The 21509-nt window shown below is 54.0% G+C and overlaps 3 protein-coding genes across 11 annotated transcripts in view; 2 read left to right on the top strand and 1 right to left on the bottom strand.

Annotated features, from left to right (window-relative positions):
- Window positions 1–450: 450 nt before the first annotated feature.
- Hgh1 (HGH1 cochaperone) lies at window positions 451–2719 on the top strand. Its single transcript, XM_078016492.1, has 6 exons — window positions 451–1232; window positions 1309–1409; window positions 1648–1746; window positions 1945–2036; window positions 2125–2247; window positions 2330–2719. The coding sequence occupies exons 1-6, from the start codon at window positions 619–621 to the stop codon at window positions 2504–2506; spliced, it is 1206 nt and encodes a 401-aa protein (XP_077872618.1). The 5' UTR covers window positions 451–618; the 3' UTR covers window positions 2507–2719.
- A 1097-nt stretch (window positions 2720–3816) lies between these two features.
- Window positions 3817–8733, bottom strand: LOC101960423 (testis-specific serine/threonine-protein kinase 5-like). Its single transcript, XM_078016413.1, has 8 exons — window positions 6360–8733; window positions 5928–6035; window positions 5498–5700; window positions 5362–5417; window positions 4933–5065; window positions 4729–4844; window positions 4174–4302; window positions 3817–4082 (listed from the first exon to the last, which is right to left on the bottom strand). Exons 1-8 carry the CDS (start codon window positions 6561–6563, stop codon window positions 3817–3819), a joined length of 1215 nt encoding a protein of 404 aa, XP_077872539.1. The 5' UTR covers window positions 6564–8733.
- Window positions 8734–12248: 3515 nt separating this feature from the next.
- Window positions 12249–21509, top strand: part of Mroh1 (maestro heat like repeat family member 1) — a 71828-nt gene continuing 62567 nt past the window's right edge. For 3 of the 9 annotated variants that reach the window (XM_078016466.1, XM_021723303.3, XM_005316043.5), the window contains exons 1-2: window positions 12250–12474; window positions 20920–20994. In XM_078016466.1, coding sequence (XP_077872592.1) covers window positions 20973–20994 — 22 coding nt within the window. In that variant the 5' untranslated portion in view covers window positions 12250–12474; window positions 20920–20972. Of the gene's footprint in view, window positions 12475–20919; window positions 20995–21047; window positions 21210–21509 lie in introns of those variants that run through there. The other 6 variants (XM_078016465.1, XR_002483471.3, XM_021723324.3 and 3 more) reach the window with 6 other exon arrangements.

The following is a 21509-nucleotide window of genomic DNA, read 5'->3' as shown; positions in this document are numbered from 1 at the left end:
TGATATGAAATAGAAAACAGGAATTTCACAAAACAAGCAAGTTCAGAGGGCAGAAGCCCAACACTGTCGTCACTGCAGCCCCTTTAGGAGCACGGGTCTCACCAAGCCTTCGGATGTGCTGCCGCTTCCTGCTGCCACTTAAGTCCTGTCTCGGTGTGAACGCGTCACTGGGTCTGCACCTCCCACAAATGCCCTAAGGCTGCCTCCTCAGGCCTCATTCCACGGCCCCGGGTTCCCAGGTGGCCCTCCTGTGGCCCTCCGCACCGGGCTCCAGGACCGCGGCGGCAGCCTGCAGGACTCGGCAGGCCTTCGTTCCAGGCGGACCCGGAGCCACACTCCCCTGACCAGACTCGGTCCCCCCCGGTGCCAGCCCTGACTCCCTCGAGGTCCCAGGAGAAGAGGCAGGTCGAGGTTTAGCTTGGCCTGAGCGGACCTTCAGGGTAACCCGCACGCCCCCGGTGCCCCGCGACCCACAATGCCCCGCGCCTGCCTGGCCCCGCCCCCTGCACCGCCGCCTCAGATTGGCCGCGCGACTTCCGCTTCCCGGGTGGGCGGTGCTGCGGCCCCGGCCGGGGGCTGGTTCCCGCAGCTACAGCTCCGGCGCCCGAGCCCATCGCCATGCGGGAGGGCAGAGCCAGCCCAGGTGCGTCCAGCGGCAACGTGCGGGGAAGGTGGGAGGTCTGCCCCGAAGCCGAGGCGGCGAAGCTGCTGCCCTTCCTGGCGCCTGGCGCGCGGGCGGACCTGCAGGCCGCAGCAGTGCAGCACGTGCTGGCGCTGACCGGCGCGGAGTCGGGCCGCCAGCTGCTGGCTGGGCAGCAGGCGCTGCTGCAGGCGCTGAGTGAGCTGGCGGCGGCTCCGGCCCCTGCCCCAGCCCGCGACGCCGCCCGCGCGCTTGTGAACTTGGCTGCTGACCCCAGCCTGCACGAGCCGCTTCTGGCAGCCGACCCCGGGCTGCCGGCTCGTCTGTTGGGTCGTGCGTTGGACCCACAGTGGCCCTGGGCGGAAGAGGCGGCTGCCACGCTGGCCAACCTGAGTCGCGAGCCTGCGCCGTGTGCCGCGCTGATGGCGGCACTGGCAGCAGTCGAGCCAGGGCAGTCGGGCTTGGAGCGGTTGGTGTGTGCACTCTGCACGCGCGGCTACAACGCGCACGCGCCCCTACATTACCTGGGGCCGTTGCTCTCCAACCTTAGCCAGCGGCCTGCCGCACGTGCCTTCCTGCTGGACCCTGACAGGTGAAGCCTAGACTTCGCGCGGGTGGGGAGCGGGTGGAAGTGAGCAGGGATGGCAACTAATGGCCTCTTCCAATAGGTGCGTGGTCCAGCGGCTGCTGCCCCTTATCCAGCGTTCAGACTCCTCAGTGCGCAGGGGAGGGGTGGTAGGGACGCTGCGGAATTGCTGCTTTGAGCACCGTGAGTTGAGGGGGGGAGGTTTGGGTGTTTCTGGGGTGGGGACTGGACTCTGGGTCCCCTACGAACCGACCTTATTATTATTAGTAGTAGTAGTTGTAAATTGACACAGTATTTTTTCATGTATTTATTTTTATGTGGTGCTGAGGATCAAAACCAGTGCCTCACACCTGTGAGGCAAGAGCTCTACCACTGAGCTACAGTCCCAGGCCCCCGACCTTATTCTTGTCCCCACCCCCAGGACACCATGAGTGGTTGCTTGGGCCTGAAGTCGACATTCTTCCCTTCTTGCTACTGCCTCTGGCTGGGCCTGAGGATTTCTCGGAGGAAGAGATGAACAGTGAGTGGCTTGGATTGATGGTGCCTAAGGGTTGGCCAGGCAGGAAGGAAGTCAACCCCAGGAGAGGGACGAGAAAGTGCCCAGACCCCTTCTGAAACTTTCCAGGAAAGAGTTGCTGAGCACAGATGAGGCTCACCCAGGTAGAGCCAGGTCTAACTGCCCAGTAAGGCACTCAGTGCCTCCCACACTCACCCCCAGGGTTGCCTGTTGACCTGCAGTACCTGCCGCCAGAGAAGCAGCGTGAACCTGATGCTGACATCCGCAAGATGCTCATTGAGGCCATCATGCTGGTGAGCAGGGGTGTGCTATGTTAATGCCACTGTTCTACACACACATAGGAGCACACTGACATATGAGTAACCTCTTCAATATCCCCAGCTGACAGCCACTGCACCTGGGCGGCAGCAGGTGCGGGACCAGGGAACCTACCTGATCCTTCGAGAGCTGCATACCTGGGAACCAGAGCCTGATGTGCGGTTGGCTTGTGAAAAGCTCATCCAGGTGGGTGCAAGGTTGGAAAGACTGAGGAATGGTAGCCCACAGCTGTCCAGCTCTTCTACTCACCTGCCTCTTCTCCTGGCAGGTGCTAATTGGAGATGAGCCAGAATATGGCATGGAAAACCTGCTGGAGGTGCAGGTGCCTGAGGATGTGGAACGACAGCTGCAGCAGCTGGACCAGGAGCAGCAGCAGCAGCAGCTGGACCGCGAGCAGCAGCAGCTGGCCCAAGAGTCAAGAGTGGAAGGGACTGCACCTACCTGAGGTCCCTTCAGCACGGCAGTTCAGAGCACCTTTGTCAGACTTGCTAGGCCAGACCTGCCTACAGGCCTTCAAATCCCCTGTGCCCTGCTGAGAAGCAGAGCTATACTTGGGCTAGAGTGAATGCTCAGTAAATGTTGGAGGGTTGAGGACACTTCCCAACCCTCTGTCTCCTGTTGATACCAATAAGAATAAAGGTTGAGCCAAAGCCCGCCAGGCCCTGTGCCACAACTGCCTTCACATTGGGCAGAGAGGTGGGCCAGTGGAGCCATGAGGAACCTGTTCTCAGGCAAAGTGGTGGACTGGACAGGAAGCACTGCACATCCTGAAGAGCATCCTCTATAAAGTCTGGGCATGGGCAGGTTCAGAGGTTCAAGTAGAGCCTCCTGCTGTCAGCCCCATCCCCTGGGGCTCTTGGCCTGCTCTGCCTGAGACCTGGCCTCAGAGGACTGACCCAGCCACACCTGGATCCTAGGATCTTCCTAGGACTATGCCCCTGGGCCTGTCTTGGAGCACTTGCTGGGTACTACTTTCTCTTGGGATCTCCATCTCTGCATGATCTGTGCCTCAGGGTCCTCTGCGCCAGGTCAGCTCTTCCAGTCCCAGGTCAATCTGGTGTTCTCTCATAGCTCTCTAACTAGGCCTGCTCTCCTGGTCAACTTCCCCGAGTTTCAGATGCCTTTCAAGACATCTAGATGCTGCTCCCAGACCCTTTGCCTACCTCTGCAGAGAGCCTTCCCCATGTGCCTGCAGTCTTGTCCCATTTGAGCCTCTCTTCCCACCACCATCTACCCCTGCCCTAACCCACATGGGCCTGGCATGCTTTTTTATCCTAGTTTCATATGTGTTCCCCTTGCCCCCAAGTTTGGAGCAGTTATAGTGGCTTTCACCCCACTTTGTTTCCTTCCTGAGCCTCATGCCCCCTGCATGGGACTCTTGAGTGCTGTTCCCTCTTCACCAGTGAAGAGACCCTGATGAAGGAGCTTAGCTTCCGGAAGCTTACAGGCCCGTTCCACCTCACCAAAACCCTAGACTGCACTGCCTCATGTTCTCTGACATGGCTAGGTGCTTCATTAGGTTACACTGGTTTCCCTTTTTAGGGTGCCCTCTAGCCCGCCCCCATTAAAGCCTAGCAGTCTAGGCAAGTGTGATACATGTGCTGGTTTTTCCCTGACTGGGAGACCCAGAAAGTGGTAGCAGAGCCTCCACCAGGGAGGCAGCTGGAGGCCATTTCTTTTTCCCTGCATTAAGACAGAAGCACTCCCAGCTCCACAGAATAAACATTTTATCTGCCCATACCCACCCACTCACCCTCAATTGATCATGTAGTGCCCAGGAATGTTCCTGACAGCATAGGTAGAGTATAGAGACAGGGACTGGCTCCCTGCTTTGGTGCACAGGAGCCCCAGCCCTGCAGAACCTGCTTCTTGTCTGGGGAAGACATTGGAGGTCCTGAGCGCCAGGCCCAAGGTGCTCTCCTCCCAGGTGTGCTGCTGCTGTTGCCTCCTTGGGTAGGTTGAGTCTGCACCATGCTCTGCATCCTCCTGGGGCGCTAGGAGCTGTGAACCCACTAGCTTCTCTGAAACTGACAGAAGTGGAGTCAGGTGGAGTGTAGAGGACTATCTGCTTCCCAACTCCACCCCCAGACCATGCCCCACCTGATGTGGTACCCACTACCACAGAAGAGCAGAAGAGTGTGTGCACAGCAGGAATCATCCAGCGGTGTGCAGCCACCTGCTGCAGACCCAGGCGTGCACGTGGGCGCAGGTGGAGCAATCCCCGGATGAGGTCCCGGCACTCTGCAGGCAAAAACTCAGCTGTGGCCTGCAGCTGCCCTCACCAGCTGTCTCGCAGCACCCCTGGTCCATGCCCACCACCACCAGTAATGGAGGCCACTTAGAGAGGTCAACCCATTTCAGTCCTGGCAAAAGTCTGAGAAAGTCCATGTGTCACTGAAGGGGAGACGAGCAAAGAGAGGCAAGGTGGTGTTCCTGGGGCTAGTTCTGAGCTCAAACCAGCTTGGTGGAGCTACTGCCTTTCCTGGTGCCCAGTCAAGCCCTCCCCCAGCCCAGCTTCCCCATCATGCACTTCCAAATGAGGTGGAAGATGAGTCCAGATCATTCTCCATTGCACTGGTTGACCCTTCCTGGCGCACTGGTCTTTGCTTATTCTCCGGGCCTGAACTGGGATTTTTTGGGGAGGGCACATGAGGTAGGGGTGTTCACCTGGAGACAGGCCAGGCTGGAAGATAGGTCCACGGCGCATGAGGTGCAGCATGCGGTGAGGCTGGCTCTCTTTGAATGGCAGCTTCCCAGTCACCATGGCGTAGAGGATGATACCTCTGGAGATAAAGGCTCCTCTAGGTGGTGCCCCTTCCCAGCCCTCCCATAGGTCCTGCATGCAGAGGGTGCCTGTGGGGTGGCACTCACAGGCTCCATAGGTCGGCCTGTTCGCCATTGTACTTCTTGCTCATGAGGATCTCTGGGGCTGTGTAGGCCACAGAGCCACAGAAGGTGCTCAGCAGTGAATTCTTGAGGCTTGAGTGGTTGGCGAAGCCAAAATCTGCATGGGGCATACAGGCGGAGCCGCACAGCAGTTGAAAGACAGGTCAGGGACCCATGGGTCAGAAGAGTATGGGTCTGCGCTGACATCTTGGGGAAGACAGGGGCACCAAGTGGGTGAATTAGGGTGGGCTGAGCAGAAGGCATTTATGGGATTAGGCCAGTGAGTCTGGGCTGCAGTGAGAGAGCTAAAGGTCAGGGCTAGGTCATAGTTGAATGTAGGGCCTGCCTGAGACTGGCAGAAGTTGAAGGTTTAGTGAAGGAGTGGAGCAGGCTTGGGGGCAGGGCCTGGCTCACCTGTCAGCTTTAAGAAGCCCTGATCATCCAGGAGTATGTTCTCACATTTCAGGTCCCTGCAGGGAAAAGGAAGGTGGGGCTGGGCCTGGGCTCAAGGGGACTCAAGGTGGGCAGGATGGCCAGGTGGCACCCTCACCGGTGCACAATGCCAGCATTGTGGCAATGGGCTACAGCGCTGACCAACTGCCAGAATAGCCTTCGGGCTTCCTCTTCCTCCAGCCCCGGGCAGTGTCGGTAGTCTGACACAGCATTGATGTGTTCCAGCAGGTCACCTCGGGCAGCCAACTCCAGCACCAGGTAGAAGCGCTGGCTGTTCTGATAGGTCTCATACAGCTGTACCTGCCAGACCCCCACCACCATTACCCTGAGGAGGGGCTGGGCCAAGGACGTCCAGGGACTGTGGAGTGTACTGGATCTGGGGTTCAGAATGGGGTTGGGCTTTAAGCCTAAAGACTTAAAGGTCAAAAGTTGGGAAGGTGGACAGGCCATGCTGAGCAGCAGGTATGGTAAGGCCTGGCCTTGAGGATGGGGAGAATAGGACAGGCTATGTCAAGACTACTGCCCACCACGTTCAGGTGCTTATAGGTAGCATTGAGTGATGAGATCTCCCGGGGCAGGAACTTTTGAGAGAATTCCACAGGGGCCTCAGCCATGGAGACAATCTTGATAGCTACCTGTGGGAGGTAGTAGATGGTTGTGGCAGGACAGGCTCACTGTCCTTGGTACACGTTGCTGAACTTCTCAGAGGTGTAGTTGGGTAAACAGTGTCTGTGGACGGTGCTGACCTCCCTGTCCTTTTCCTGGGCACTTATATGTCCAAGGTTTGGTAACAGGGAGTGGTCATGGGAAAACCCAGAAGAAGCAGGACCTGGGGGGGAGGCATTTTGGAGGGAACTGGGGTTTCTAGAAGGTGCCTGAGTTGGTTCAGGACAGGGGACTGTTATGGGGGGCAGAAGGTACCCCAAGGAGCCCACAGGAAGGAGACAGGCCTGCCTCACCATGGTGTGGTGCTTGCCCCGCAAGTCAGAGGACAGCTTGGGGTTGTGCTGCATGCGCTCCTGTGTGGCATAGGCCAGGTAGACCTTGGAGAATGCTCCAGAGCCAATCCTCTTGGAGGAGAGCAAGTAGCCATTGTCCATGCATTCTCGCACCTGTTCTATGAAGGTTCTGTGGTCCAACCTGAGCCTACCGCTGCCCTTCATGGAGGGCAGGGTGCTACCAAAGGGAGCGTGGCAGTCCAGCTCACTGCCAGTTTCAGTCACAGGGTGGGACAAGCTGTGTCAGAGGGCAAGGGCTGGGGCAGCAGGGGACTGAGAAGGAGCTGCACCCCTCGAGGCAGCCACCAAGTTTCTGGAGTCTTGCCGGAGGTGGGAGGTTAACACACCTAGAGACTGGGTGGGAGCACAGGCTCTGGGAAGCTGGGGACACATTCTAGAATGGACGATTCTAGAACTGTACCTTCATTGTGCCCCAAAGCATGTGTTGTCTCAGAACCTTTCCCCTGTGAGAATGGCTTGTTGAATCAGACAGTCCTGTCAGGTGTGGTGCCACTCTGTTGGGGTGGGGAGAACCCCCTTCAAGGGCTAGAGCCAGGGTGAGGCCTCTGTGAGCCACCCTGAATGTGTTGGCCACTGAAGACCTTTACAGAAACCGGGGACTCTGGGGACAAAGGCAGGAGGGCCGAACTTCCAAGGGTACGGGAAAAGGGTGGAACGTGTGCCGACTGCTGTTTCAGCTGTGACTCCTCCTCGCAGGGATTCCCAACACCCCCGTGGCTGCACCAGGACAGGGACAGGTTGGAGGAGCAGACGGGGACTGCTGCAGGAAGCCTCCCAGCTGGAGCTCTCTGTAAGCTGACCACACATCCCTAGGGCCAGCTGCCCTGGGCCTGGGCCCTCGGAGACCATCAACTCCAGCAGATAGGGGCCAATATCTCTCCCTTCTTCTGGCCCCCAGAGTCCTTTGAGCATTGGTACTGTCAGGAGGAGCAGTAACTGACACAACTGAGTGCCTGCTTGCCAAGTGCCACTCTAGACAGTGATGTTAGCTGCCCCACCCAGAGGACACTCGAAGGTACCCATTCCACAAGAGGCAGCTCACAGCCAGGATTGTAAAGCTGAACAAAAGTAAACAATCCGTCTTCACACACGATGAAATTGAGACCCAGCAGTGGCAGAGCCCAAGCCCAAATGTCAGAACTTTCTCAGCTGTGAGCCAGAGAGTCTGGTGCAGCAGGCAGTGGGCAGCCTAGGAGTTTCCACAAGGGCCTGATGTGTGGTATAGGCCCAGTGCGTCTGGGGGCTGGCATCATTCCTGCACTGAGATGGATGGGTGAATGTGGTGAGCACGCAGTAGAGGCCTTGGAATAGGCTGGCCTGGGCTGATGAGACACATTCTCTCACCCCTACTGGATCATGAGCCTCTTCCTCTTCCTCTTCCTCCTCTCTTCCTACCCCCTCTTTTTTCTTTGGATTGAACCCAGGGGTGTTTTACCAATGAGCTACATTCCTTAGTCATTTTTATTTTGAGAAAGTTCTTGTTAAGTTACCTCTGATCCTCCTGCCTCAGCTTCCCAAGTGGCTAGGATCACAGGCCTATGCTACTACATGCAGCCCATTAGATTTTTTGTTTGTTTTTGGTATCAAGGATTGAACTCAGTGTGGGTTTAACCACTGTGCAACATCCCCAGCCTTTTTTTTTTTTTTTGGTACTGGGGATTGAACTCAGGGGTACTCAACCACTGAGCCACATCCCCAGCCCTATTTTGTATTTTATTTAGACACAGGGACTCACTGAGTTGCTTAGCACCTCACTTTTGCTGAGGCTGGCTTTAACTTGTGATTCTTCTGCCTCAGCCTCCCAAGCCACTGTGATTACGGGTGTGCACACTATGCCCGGCAATCCCCTGCCTTTTTAATATTTTATTTAGAGACAGGATCTCCCTAAGTTGCTGAGGCTGGCTTTGAATTCATGATCCTTTTTCAGCCTCTTGAGCTGCTGGGATTACAGGTATGCACTGCAGGGCCTATGTAATTCTTAACCACAAGGCTTAAGGCTCAGTGCTCATGCTTGATATTCCCACCTTGTCTGACAAAGTGCCTGGAATATAGAAAATGTGGATATACTACCTGGCCTATGGCTGATCTGGAGTTTTGAAAGACAACTCCTGAGAATTTAATGTGGGTTGGTTACCCAGGAATTAGAAGGGCTGGGGCACATGAGAAGTCAGGTGAAGGTGGATAGCCTCAAGAACTGCTGCTTCTGGCCTGGGGATATAGCTTAGTTGGTAGAGTGCTTGCCTTTCATGCACTAAGGCCCTGGGTTCAATCCCCAGCACCACATTAAGGAAGCCAAAAACAGAATAAAACATGTTGCATTCCTCACTACAAAAACACTCAGCGCCCCTCCAGGGGAACTGGGTTCCCAAAATAACCACACAAGAGACAGAGAGACTTTTTTCTCTGGGGGTCCTGTGACTGCTCCTCTGACCTTAAGGGTCCACAGAAGGAGTGAGAGCCAGCACGCGCTGACCATTTTATTGAGGAGAAGCCATTCAAATGAGGCCAGGGGTCAGGTGTCAGGGGGTTGAGTCCAGCTTCCTGATGTCTGCTGTCAGCAGGTCGACTGACATCTAGGAAGGCCACACCCACAGGCAGAGCAAGAGAAGGGACACACAGAGGGCATTTCCATGGAACATTCTATCCCAAACAGGGCAAAGGGGTAGGATCACAAAGGAACAGGTGAGAGTGATTGGACCCCTGGGGCTGCAGAAAGGCTCGCCTACACCTGAAGACACATTCTGCTACTTCCAGGATGGGGCAATATTGAGGTCTCTACAAAAATGACTGACGGAGCCTCTTCTGATCACGGGAAGGAGAATGCCAGTCATTCACAGTCATTCACAACAACAACAACAACAACAATAAAACCTGGGCTTCTAGAGCTGGAGACTAAAGGGAAAATTGCATGGCCCCAGCCAGGAGCCCATACATCCTAGCTACACCCCTTCCTTTACCTTCCTGGCTTTTATCTGTCCCAGAACCCAACTGGAAGCCAACAAGTGTTAAGCTGAGTAGTGACAGACAAGATCCAGAATGGTCATCAGCTCTGTCCACCCTCTTTGCAAAGTCTTATTTATCCTTCTGTTTGTCTGCACCCTTATAAACCCATCAACATCATTACCTGCTGGGCTTTGTACTTAATAATGTAATGCATGCTAGGCAGTTTGTGTGCTATAAATGGGAGGAGTACAAGGCCAGTGGGGCATGTTGGACTTTGGCCTTGGAGCAGAGCACTACAGGCTTTAAGCAGGGCAGTGAGTCCAGGCATGAACTTGGAAAAACTCTGTTCCTGGGCAAGTTCCCCGATTAGTTCTCCTGCCTGCTGGGAGTCATCTCCCAGCAATGTCTCCCCCCCCACAAATACTTATTCTTTAGTTGTACACAATATCTTTATTTTTATGTGGTGCTGAGGATCAAACCCAGGGGCCCCACGTGCTAGGTGCTAGGTGAGCCCTCTAATGCTGAGCCACCACAATCCCAGCCCCTCCTAGCAGTGTCTTGAACCAGGCCCCCATATGTCTATCGTCTAACTCTCTTGACCATCTATGTCCTGTCCCACTCTCTTGGATTCCATCCCCACAGAAACAGGTCAAATTTCTCTTGCTGTGGGGTAAGAACGTTTTGTCCCTACTTTGCCTCCTCGAACCCTCAGCCCACTGCCCTCCCCAAACCCCACCCAACCGGCGGTTTGATTTCCACATCTAACCACTCTGACAGGCTTGGAATCAGTCAGTTTGCTGCTTCCTTTTTCTCAAATGCTCTCTTCCTGTGCTTCCAGAACACCACACACTCCTTTCTTTGAGCCGTGAACTTATCCAGGTGATTTTGGCCTCCGGGTCTTTGCAGTAGGGAGTCTGCCCTGGGCGTTCCTCTCACCTGGGCGGGGAGCGGTTTGGGTCACGCCTCTTCATAGCACTTCTCGTGCGCTGTAGTTGGCCCTATTAACCACTCACTTGTTTATTTGTGCTCAGTAATGTCATATATGCTGGGCAGTTTGTGTGCTTGGGAAGGGGAGAGGTGACCACTGTAAGTGGGAGGAGTTCATTTTATTTGCCTCTCTTCAGATTTAGACCATTTTGACTTGCAGGGTCTGTCGGTAACTGGGCTGTGCACCTCCGATGGGCTGCGTGGGTACCCATTCGCCGAGGGGCCCGCAACCTCGGTCTCTGGGGCGATCCGAGGGGTCCGCAACCTCGGTCTCTGGGGCGATCCGAGGGATCCGCAACCTCGGTCTCTGGGGCGATCCGAGGGGTCCGCAACCTCGGTCTCTGGGGCGATCCGAGGGGCCCGCAACCTCGGTCTCTGGGGCGATCCGAGGGGCCCGCAACCTCGGTCTCTGCGGCGATCCGAGGGGCCCGCAACCTCGGTCTCTGCGGCGATCCGAGGGGTCCGCAACCTCGGTCTCTGGGGCGATCCGAGGGGCCCGCAACCTCGGTCTCTGGGGCGATCCGAGGGGCCTGCAACCTCGGTCTCTGCGGCGATCCGAGGGGTCCGCAACCTCGGTCTCTGCGGCGATCCGAGGGGTCCGCAACCTCGGTCTCTGGGGCGATCCGAGGGGCCCGCAACCTCGGTCTCTGGGGCGTTCCGAGGGGTCCGCAACCTCGGTCTCTGGGGCGATCCGAGGGGTCCGCAACCTCGGTCTCTGCGGCGTTCCGAGGGGTCCGCAACCTCGGTCTCTGCGGCGTTCCGAGGGGTCCGCAACCTAGGACTCTGCGGCGATCCCAGGGGCCCGTAACCTCGGTCTCTGGGGCGATCCGAGGGGTCCGCAACCTCGGTCTCTGGGGCGATCCGAGGGGTCCGCAACCTCGGTCTCTGGGGCGATCCGAGGGGCCCGCAACCTCGGTCTCTGGGGCGATCCGAGGGGTCCGCAACCTCGGTCTCTGGGGCGATCCCAGGGGCCCGTAACCTCGGTCTCTGGGGCGATCCGAGGGGCCTGCAACCTCGGTCTCTGGGGCGTTCCGAGGGGTCCGCAACCTCGGTCTCTGGGGCGATCCCAGGGGCCCGCAACCTAGGACTCTGCGGCGATCCCAGGGGCCCGTAACCTCGGTCTCTGGGGCGTTCCGAGGGGTCCGCAACCTCGGTCTCTGGGGCGTTCCGAGGGGCCCGCAACCTAGGACTCTGGGGCGATCCCAGGGGCCCGTAACCTCGGTCTCTGCGGCGTTCCGAGGGGTCCGCAACCTCGGTCTCTGGGGCGATCCCAGGGGTCCGCAACCTAGGACTCTGGGGCGATCCCAGGGGCCCGTAACCTCGGTCTCTGGGGCGTTCCGAGGGGTCCGCAACCTCGGTCTCTGGGGCGATCCCAAGGGTCCGCAACCTAGGACTCTGGGGCGATCCCAGGGGCCCGTAACCTCGGTCTCTGCGGCGTTCCGAGGGGTCCGCAACCTCGGTCTCTGGGGCGATCCGAGGGGCCCGCAACCTCGGTCTCTGCGGCGTTTGTTGGACGTTCTCTGTGAGAGAGCCCGACAATGCCCAGTGTGTTCCAGGACAGGTACGTGTTTGTGTGAACCTGTGGGCTTTGTGCACTTCTGGAGGCAATGACACACCGACCTGCGCCCTCAGGATGTGCGGGGTGAAGGGGACACCTAGCGCCGGGCCCTGCAGGTGTCCCAGCCTCCTCGCCCCGCTCGAGCCCAACAGTCAGGTGCGACCATCACGCGGCGCCCAGGGGCGGGCCCAGCGCGAGGCGGAGTCTGCGCACGACTCGCGCTTGGCGGCCAGGCGCCGGGTAGAGCGTGAGGGACGTACCTCCGGCCAATGAGCGCAGAGACTGCGTGGAGGTGGGGCCAGGCTGTCGCGCGCAGGGACGCGGTTGGTCGGAGGGCTGCGGGGCGGGGCTAGGCGCAGGACTCCGCTGACTCCAGGCCGAGGCCGGGCTGGAGGGCGGTGTCCAGGTCCCGGCGTCTGGGCTGTGGCTCCTCCTCAGGTAAAGGGCAGGCAGGAGTGCCTTCGGCGACGCTGAGGAAGCGCCCCTTCGGGTGTCTGAGCTGGAGAGCCTGGAGGTTGTCCCTTCTGCTGGGCAGAGCGCCAAGTCGAGTTGGGGCGCCACCCCAAGGTCAGCGACGAGCGCCGGGAGGTCCTGTTCTTCTCGGGCCGGGACTCAGGTGCACCCTACGGCCCTGCGGGACGGGCTTGGCCGCGTCGCTACCGGAAGAGACCTGGGAGCTCGCGGCTTAATTCCTCCTGGGTCTGCTTCTTGGAGGCGATCCGCGTCCATGTCCCTCCCGGAACTCGCCGGCCCCGGTGCCTGCCCTCCTGGGGAGCCTCTCTCACCGGCCCGGGTGCCTGCCCCTGCGGGGGAACTTAACTCGTTGGTCTCTGCCTGCCCTTGTGGGGAGCACGGTGGCCTTCGGCCCTTGTCCCTACTTTCTGGGGTGGTCCATGTTTCTGTGGCCTACTGAGGGGTCTTTCAAAGGAGGTGTCCTTTCCTTTTATGCCTCTGAAGCTAAGCCTAAACCCTAGTGTTCCCAGTGCATTGGGGCCATAGTCTTTTAGTGTTCGATGATTTAGAGGCCATCTAGAGCAGGGAAGTGATTTGTCCAGAGTCAGGAGTGTCTACTAGTCTTACAGTGTGGGTCACAAAGCTGAAAGGGCTGTGGGGAGTCCAGCAACGAGGCCAAGGCTAGAGCTAGGTGATGCTTAGCTAGAACTGGCCCATGGGATTTTGGGTTCCTATTTTCCTGCAGTGTCAGTACAGCCGCAGTGCAGGGCTCATTTCTGCACATCTTACAGAGGTCCCCATTGCCAGCTCCGGCTAGAGATTGGACAGAGCCATAAATGCTAGTGCCATGAGGTCAGCATCAGGGGGTGAAGGAAGGAGGGCCTGGCAAGGAGAGCAGCCCAGCCTGGGGATGTGAACTGGAGCAGCTGTTGGGGTGATGGGCAGCTTAGAGGAGCTAGTCCAGGAGGCAGAGACCACTTTGGAAGGAGATGGTGGGGTGGTAGAAGTGGAGGAGGTGTGTGTGGGAGAGATGGAGGACCAGGGGCTGGTGGTATTGATTTCTGAACCAGATAGCTGAGTGGTGATAACTCAGGAAAGAAGCAGATGGGGTAGCAGTTGTGGGAGGTCAGGGGTGAAGATGGTGGGTTGAGCCTTAGAGCTGTTGGGCTTGAGTGGCCATGACCATCTGGAGGAGACCCTTAGTAGGTATATGGTCCTTGGTGAGGTGAAGTTGGGTTCCCCTCTGGGAATCATTAGTGGTGGGTATTTCATGGGCATGTGTGCTAACGACGTGATTGACTGAACAGTCTCTGCACCCTGTAGGCTTGAGGATGCTGCTGCCTGCAGATCTTCTTTCCCACAACTCAGGTTAACAGGTGAACCTGGTCTCTGTTGGGAATGAGGAATGACCTAAGGTTGAGCTGTCTTTGTTTTCTTGAAATAGATGTTCAGGCTGCTGTGGCTTTTCAGATCTGAATCTTGCTATACTTCTCTGTCCCCCAAGGTTGATTGCTGCTATCCTGTGGAACACTAGGGGGCAGAGGTGGAACTTTAGGGCATGTGCCTGCTCAAGTTCACAGCCATTGGTGTGTACTTGGAGAGGTAGATGTCTGTGCTTGCCCTTCTTTCCTAGGGTCCACAGAAGCCCAGGTGAGAAGCAGAGTTGCTGCTTTCTGTGATCAGCAACCCCAGGCCTTGGACCCTCTTTCTGTGAACTAAGTTGTTTGAGTGTAAGCATGTTCTCTGCCAGTGCAGCTCACAGAGTCTGATTCCCTTGGGGAGGGGCACCAGATGAGGCTCCCATGGCTCTTGTGAGCTCCTGGGAAGTGCTCAGAGAATGATGGTTGATAAATCATGAGAATCATGCTTTCTTCACTGAACTAGAGGGCCACCTTGCTTGGGGAGTTGGTATGTGAACCCAGTGACATAGCTCCATTTGGATTATGTTGAGAAATTGTTTTCTTGGGGGTTGATAAGCAGTCACCCAGCCCAAGTTTGTGCTGGTGACTCTAGAAGTTGACTCTTCTCTGGCCCCTGTACTAGGGAAAAAGGGCCCTTGGACTCCATGTCTGGCTAGGGCAGTCCATGACCACCCATACATGTCTGACCCTCCAGGCCAGCTCATCATAGCCTCTGGGCTGTGGTGTGCTTGCCTCCTCTGGGCTCAGTGCAGGTGAGGTAATACTTCTGTTGTGTCCACACATGCAGCAGCTGTAATACTCATGAGTGTTTTTTTTTTTTTTTTTTTTTTAAATACTGGGGAATGAACCCAGGAGAACTCTACCACTGAGCTTTTCATTTTTTATTTTGAGAGTCCTGCTAAGTTGCTGAGGCTGGCTTTGAACTTGTTATCCTGCTTCAGCCTCCCAAGTTGCTGGGATTATAGGCCTGTGCTGCTGTCCTGGGTTCCTGTGAGTCCTTTTTGTGGCAAAGAGAGCCCTCATACAAGGACTCTGTGGGCCTCAGACAGGGCCAAGTGGGCATTTACTAAATGTGGAACCGAGAGGACACAGCTTCATCATTCATGTAAGAGTGCCATTCTGTAGGAGGACAGGCCCCATCAACTCGACCTCCTGCCTCTTCTTCCATAGTTTTGTTTTATTTTTTTAAATTCACCCATACCCATGGTGGGCATCTGGTGGTTTTTCTTTCTTTCTTTTTTTCTTCTTGTGCTGGGGAGTGAACCAGGGCTTTGTGCAGGTGAGGCAAGCACTCTACCAACTGAACTATGTCCCCAGCCCTATTTTTCTTAACACGTCTGTACATTTCTTGATATCTGTGCACTAGTGTGAGGGTCTCTGTTGAGAGATGTGAAAAAGTTCTGGGCCATCTGGCTTGAGTGGCCTTTCCTCTGGCTCTACCAGGGGTACTAGCACCCAGCATCCCTGTCCTTATGACTTCGGATGCTCTTGGAACCTACCACGAGCCTGGCTTCTCTCCAAGTCAGAGTGTGACTAGAGGTGCTGATCATCAGCACTTGTAGATGGTGGAGGGTCCCAGGGAGATTCTATGTGGGCTGATGGCTGTGCCACAGTCCCATAAGGTGTCTGCTTGCAGCACTGAGTCCTTGACTGACCATTGTACCACACTGTCCCTCTGCTCTGGAAAGGGAGGATGGAGCTGTTGGTCTGAAGGAGTGATCAGCACAGCCTCCATTTATCTGAGGGCTATTTATCCTAAGAAATCCTATATGTTCTTTGCCCTTTTTCTTGTTTGTCTTAGTAATGCACAAACTCCTTTGCATATTATATTAGGAAAATAGTCTTGTCATGTATATTATGAATGATTTTTCCTGCATTGTCTATAATTTGGCCAGTATCACTCCCAGCACTTCCTCCCTCTCCACCTTCTACCCACTGGTCTTTGTTGGTTGGTTTGGTATCAGGGATTGAACCTGGGGAACTTAACCACTGAGCCTCATCCCCAGCCCTCTCTATTTTTTTAAATTAATTTAAAAAAATATTTATTTTTCAGTTTCTCGGCGGACACAACATCTTTGTATGTGGTGCTGAGGATCGAACCCAGGCTGCACGCATGCCAGGCGAGAGCACTACCGCTTGAGCCACATCCCTAGCCGCCCTCTCTATTTTTTATTTTGAGACAGGGTCTTACTAAATTGCTTAGGGCCTTCCTAAATTGCTGAGGCTGGCTTTGAACTTGTAATCCTCCTGCCTCAGCCTCCTGAGCCACTGGGATAACAGGTGTGCACCACTGTGTGGGCTTCATTCATTCATTCATTTTTTTTATAATTTAAAAAATATCTTTATTTATTTATTTTATGTGGTGCTGAGGATCGAATCCAGTGCCTCACATGTGGGAGGCAAGTACTCTGTCACTGAGCCCAGCCCCAGCCCCTTTTATTCTTTCTTAATGTATACTTGTGCTGTAAACTCCCACAGAATTCAATATAACTTCTTATTTAACATGTTTTATAACTTTTTGAATTGAAAAAAATTTTGTTTTGCCACTAGCCCACATTCCTAGCCCTTTGGTCTTTTATTTTGAGACGGGGTCTCACTGGGTTTCCCCGGCCGGGCTAGAACTGTTACCTCCTGCTTGAGCCTCACAGATTACTGGGATCCCAGGTGTGGGCCACCCTCCTACCTTGTAATTCCATTTGAATTCCTTTTGTGATACCTGCATGATTTCAAAGCATAGTGAACAGTTTCTAAATACTTGAGACTTTCTTAGTTATCTTTCTCTTATTGATTTATTTTATTCATTGTGGTCAGAGAATGTACTTTGTATGTCTTGAATTTTTGACATTTATAAGATTTGTTTTATTGCCCAGAATATGGTCAGTCTTGGCAAATGTTCCTGTGTTTTGGGGAAAAAAACCACGTGTATCCTAATGTTATTGAAGGGAGCGTTCAGTGAATGCTGCTCAGGTCAAATTGGTCAACAGTGTGGCCATTCATGCCTCTGTCTTGCTGGTTTTCCCCCTTGTCCTCTGTGTCCCGGAGAGAGGAGTGTTGAAAGCCGTAACTCAGGTCTGTCTGTGCTCCCTCCGTTCGTATCAGGTTGCTCTGTGGCTTTTGGGGCTCTGTTATGTGTCCACAGAGTGTTCAGAGTTGTCGTGTTGATGGGACCGGCAGTCTGGCTGGCTTGATTTTCTTTTCCCACCCTTTTACCCTGAACCTCTTGTGAACACAGCACCTCTCCTGCAGTGTTTGAATATGTGATGTAAGTCACAGTGACTGTTGGCATGACCTTGTCTGCTGAGTCTCTCCTTTGTGCCTGTCCAGGTCAGTTGGCATCGAGCCATTCATCTTTGTCATGGGTCTCGTCTTCTTTTTTTCCTTGCTCCCTCCCTCCCTCTCCCCCCTTCTTCTTCCTGCTCCTCAGCCTCCTGGTAACCTTGGATACCAGCCATTGCGTCTCACCTTGCTGCACCCTGTCATCCCCCTTGAACTTTGTGCTAGGATGTGGTAAGTTTCTTGGATGCACTTGAGTCCATTCAGGGCTTCTTTTAGCTTTGTGAGGGGACAGAGCAGCATTTAGTCTAGGGGAAGTTTTATGTCATCACTCAGGTAAGACCCTTCCGTAGCACTCTGCCTGGTACCTGTACCTGATGACTTTGTGCTTTTCACTCTGGCCTGGGATCAGGCACATTCCTGGCCCTTTGTAAGCTCCGGATGCTGTTTTTGCCAATCCCTTTGGGTAGGTTTTCCCCAGTTTCGGTTACTTTTCCTTCTGTGGCACTTGAATGAGTTTTCTAACGCTGCTGTAACAAATTACCACAGACTTAAAGTTATTACACAGATTCATCATCTTAAATTGTTTAAAGTCAGAAATCGGACGTGGGTCTCACTAGGTGAAGATCCAGATGTAGGTAGGGCTGCGTTCCTTTTTTGTGGCTCTGGGAAGGATCTGTTTCTGCTTTCAGGCTGTCTACAAAATTTGTTTCTTTGTATTTATAGTACCAAAGCCCTTGCTTTCTTTCCACCTATGAGCTTAGGGCTTCTGTAGGCCACCCCTATTTCTTGTATCAAAGCCACCTTCCTGCATCTTCAAAGTCACCAGTGGTGGGTTGAGTGTTTCTCATGCCTTGAATTTTTTTTTTTTTTACTCTCTTATTTCTTCTCTTTGACTTAGTGTGACAGTTTTTTTTTTTTTTTTTTTTTAGTGGGGTAGGTGGGGGTGGGGGTGGAGTATGAGGATTGAATTTAGGGCCTTGTTTATGCTAGGCAAGTGCTCTATTACTGAGTTACATCCCCAGGCCTTTTGATTTCTTTAAGATCCCATTAAGTTGTCTAGACTGATCTCAAATTGGCACATGTCTTACTTCACCCTCCTGAGTAACTGGGATTACAGGTAGGTGCCACCATGCCTGGCTAAATTTTCTGCTTTGAAGGATCTGCTGTCACCCTGATAATCCACAATAATCTAGTCTCTAGGTATATACCTTTAATTTAATTGCTAAATCTCTTTTCCATATAAGTGAAAGTTTCATGTATTGTGTGTATTCGGGAATGGGCATCTTTGGGGACATTATTCTGCCAATCCAGCACTGATCACAATTCACTGAGTGCCTGGAAGACCCTCTGCAGGTCTCCAGAGTTCTCTCTGGATGTGTTAGTCTGTTTTCCATCACTGTAAGATTATACCTGAGATAATGAATTTATAAAAGCAAAAAGGTTATTTTAATTTATGGTTTAGAGGTTCCATTGTATGATCAGACAGACCTGTTGCTTTTAGCCTTCTGGTGAGGGTACTGGGTAGACATGGTGGGGAGCAAGTGGCATAGGAAAACTGCTTACCCTGTGGCCAGGAAAGGGATGGGGCAAGGGTCCCATAATCCCCTTTTGGGGCACACCCCCAGTAAGCTATGGACCTCCCATTGGATCCCACCTCCTAAAAGTTCCACCCTCCCAATAACTCTACCCTGGGAACCAAGCCTTTAGCACTATGTCTTTGGGGACACTTGTCTCCATAGCCCTGGGCAACTCTCTGCTCCTGGAGCCTGTACACTAGCTGTCTTGGATCGGCCACCCTCCTGGCTCTGTTTCTCAGCCCCTCTGGCCTGCTTCAAGGCCTGGGGCTCTCCTCCTCGCAGTGTCCTGGGGTAGCTGAGGGGCGCCCTCATTTCCCACCCTTAGGGTTCACTAGCCTTGGTTTTCTGATGTCTGCCATTCTAAGAAATGCATTTTCATGTATTGTGTCCAGTTTCTTTTCTTTCTTTTTTTTGTATCAGGGATTGGACCCAGGGTTCTTAACCACTGACCCACACCCCAGCCCTATTTTGCATTTTATTTAGAGGCAGGGTCTCACTGAGTTGCTTAGCACCTCACTTTTGTTGAGGCTGGCTTTGAACTCATGAGCCTCAACCTTCTGAACTGCTGGGATTGTAGGCATGCACCACCACGCCTGGCCCCAGCCCTTTTTATGTTTTATTTATTTATTTAAAAAAATTTAGACGTTGAAGGACCTTTATTTTATTCATTTGCTTATATTTGGTGCTAAGCATTGAACCCAGTGCTTCACACATGCTAAGCAAGTGCTCCACCACTGAGCCACAACCCCAACGCCCCTTTTTATGTTTTATTTTGAAACAGGGTTTCACCAAGTTCCTCAGGGCCTCACTAAATTGCTGAGGCTGGCTTTGAACTCACAATCCTCCTTCCTTGGCCTCCCAGGTTGGTGGGATCACAGGTGTGTGCTGCATGCCTAGCCTGTCTAGTTCTTGAGGTGCTCTGGCGGGAGGGCTGGGTGGCTCCTGTCACACTCACCTGTCTGGGGCAGATGGCCCCTGGTGCCCAGCCATCTTTGTTTACTCCTGTTTGAGTTGGGTCAGGGCCACCCTTAGGTCATGTGATTGGGTCACCTTCTGTTGAATGGTGGAGATCATCAGTGGTGGCTTTACACAGGCCAAGCCTCTGTCCCTGGCTCCTCTGCCACGTGGACTCGGTCCAGGTCTGGGAACTCGGGGTCTGAGGTTCACGCCAGCCGTCCCCTCCCCTGAGAAGAGTGCTGTGTAGGCTCTTCTGAGTCGCCCTGTGCCCTACCCCTCTCCTTGCTGGGCTGCAGGTGGAATAGTGTGTCTATTTCCCCTTTTCCTTGTTCCTTTCAGATGCTTTCCAGGAAGGAAGGGGCAGTGTCACAGCGGCCTGCTCTGCCTCTCTGTCGTGTTGGGTCCCTGGGGGTTTCTGTCTGTAAGCTGTCTTTTCTTGCTCTTAAGGTTTACCCTTGTAAAACATGCATCTTTTCCCTCATTTTATTGGAGTTTTGGTGTGGTCGGTAAATGCTTGGGGTCATTTATTTTATTTTTTTTAATATTTATTTTTTATTTATTTATTTTTTCTTTTTAGGTGGACACAATATCTTCTATTTTTATGTGGGGCTGAGGATCGAACCCAGTGCCTCACGCATGCCAGGCGAGCACGCTGCCATTTGAGCCACATCCCCAACCTCTCATTTATTTTTAATTTCTGCAACTCCCAAATTGACACCATTTCTAACCTTGCCTCCTCTCCATGTGGGCACAGTCTTTTGAGATGCCAGGGCGGCGGGGTCAGCATCTCTCCTTACTTTCCCTGAAGCGCATCAGGAAGGAATGCTGGATGGGAGATGAAGGGAACCGTGGGGCTCGTGGATCCTCAGTGAACAGAGGCCAAGCGGTTAGGGTGAAGCTGGCTGCCAGGCGAGGGTGAGCTGTGGCCTCTCTGACCTCTGGAGGAAGGCACAGGACATGAGCATGAGACACCGGATGAGTAGTCTGTGTGCTGGAGGGGCCATCTCTGCAAGCGCTTTGAGGACTGTGGTGTGTGAGGCACAGTGTCCACTGTCTCCTCAGTGAAGGGACAGGTGCTTTGGGTGGAGGAGCAGCTTGGTCTGCCAGGACTCAGGACGGTGAGGCCATTCTGTGGGCAGCACTTGCCTGAGCTGCCAGCTATGTGTGTGTGGGGGGTCTGTTTGACTCTCTGAATAATTTTACCAGCTGCAGTAGAGATAGTTCCCAGGGGAAATTCATTTAAATGTGTTTTGTACAAAAATGGTAGCTGCACATAAACTTGGTATTATGGAGGCTTGTGAACTAAATCCTGTGTTTTTGTCTTCTAGGCTGCAGAAGCTCTCCATGTGCACTTTAGGCAGTGCAAGCTGAGAACTCGGAAATGGCAGAGTCCTACATAGAGAGTGAGTGCTCAGGACCTGGGGTAGATGGCCAGGTGCCTCCTGCCCTCTGCTGTTGGGACTGTCCACTCGACCCCTGGGAGCCTGGTGGGGTCTGGGCAAGGATGTGGAGCTCACCTGTTGGGATTTAGGATCCAGATGAGCCGTGGCATTCAGAACGTGGTTTGCGGGAATGACTGTTGAAAGACCAGATCTTTCCCAAGTTTCATTGAAGAGAAGTAAGAATGCAGTAATTGTCCTATCCTACTTGGGCTGTTCTGAGAAAACACCCTAGACTGGGGGACTCATAGACAATACTTTTTTTTTTTCTAATAGCTCTAGAGATTGGCAGGACCCAAATCCAGACCTGAAGGTTTGTGTCTGATGAGGGCTGCTCTCTGCTTCCTCAGTAGCACCTCTTGCCATGTCCTCACATGACCGAGGGATAGAGGGACTAGAGATCCCACTGACTCTTGGTAAGGCACAAATGCCACCTGCTGTCAGGATGGTGACCACCCAGAGGCCTCATCTCTTAAAAC

Source organism: Ictidomys tridecemlineatus, chromosome 7 (assembly GCF_052094955.1).
Source record: "Ictidomys tridecemlineatus isolate mIctTri1 chromosome 7, mIctTri1.hap1, whole genome shotgun sequence".
NCBI lineage: Eukaryota > Metazoa > Chordata > Mammalia > Rodentia > Sciuridae > Ictidomys > Ictidomys tridecemlineatus.
The sequence above is the reverse complement of the archived record's forward strand: the minus strand, read 5'-3'. Positions and strand labels throughout refer to the sequence as shown.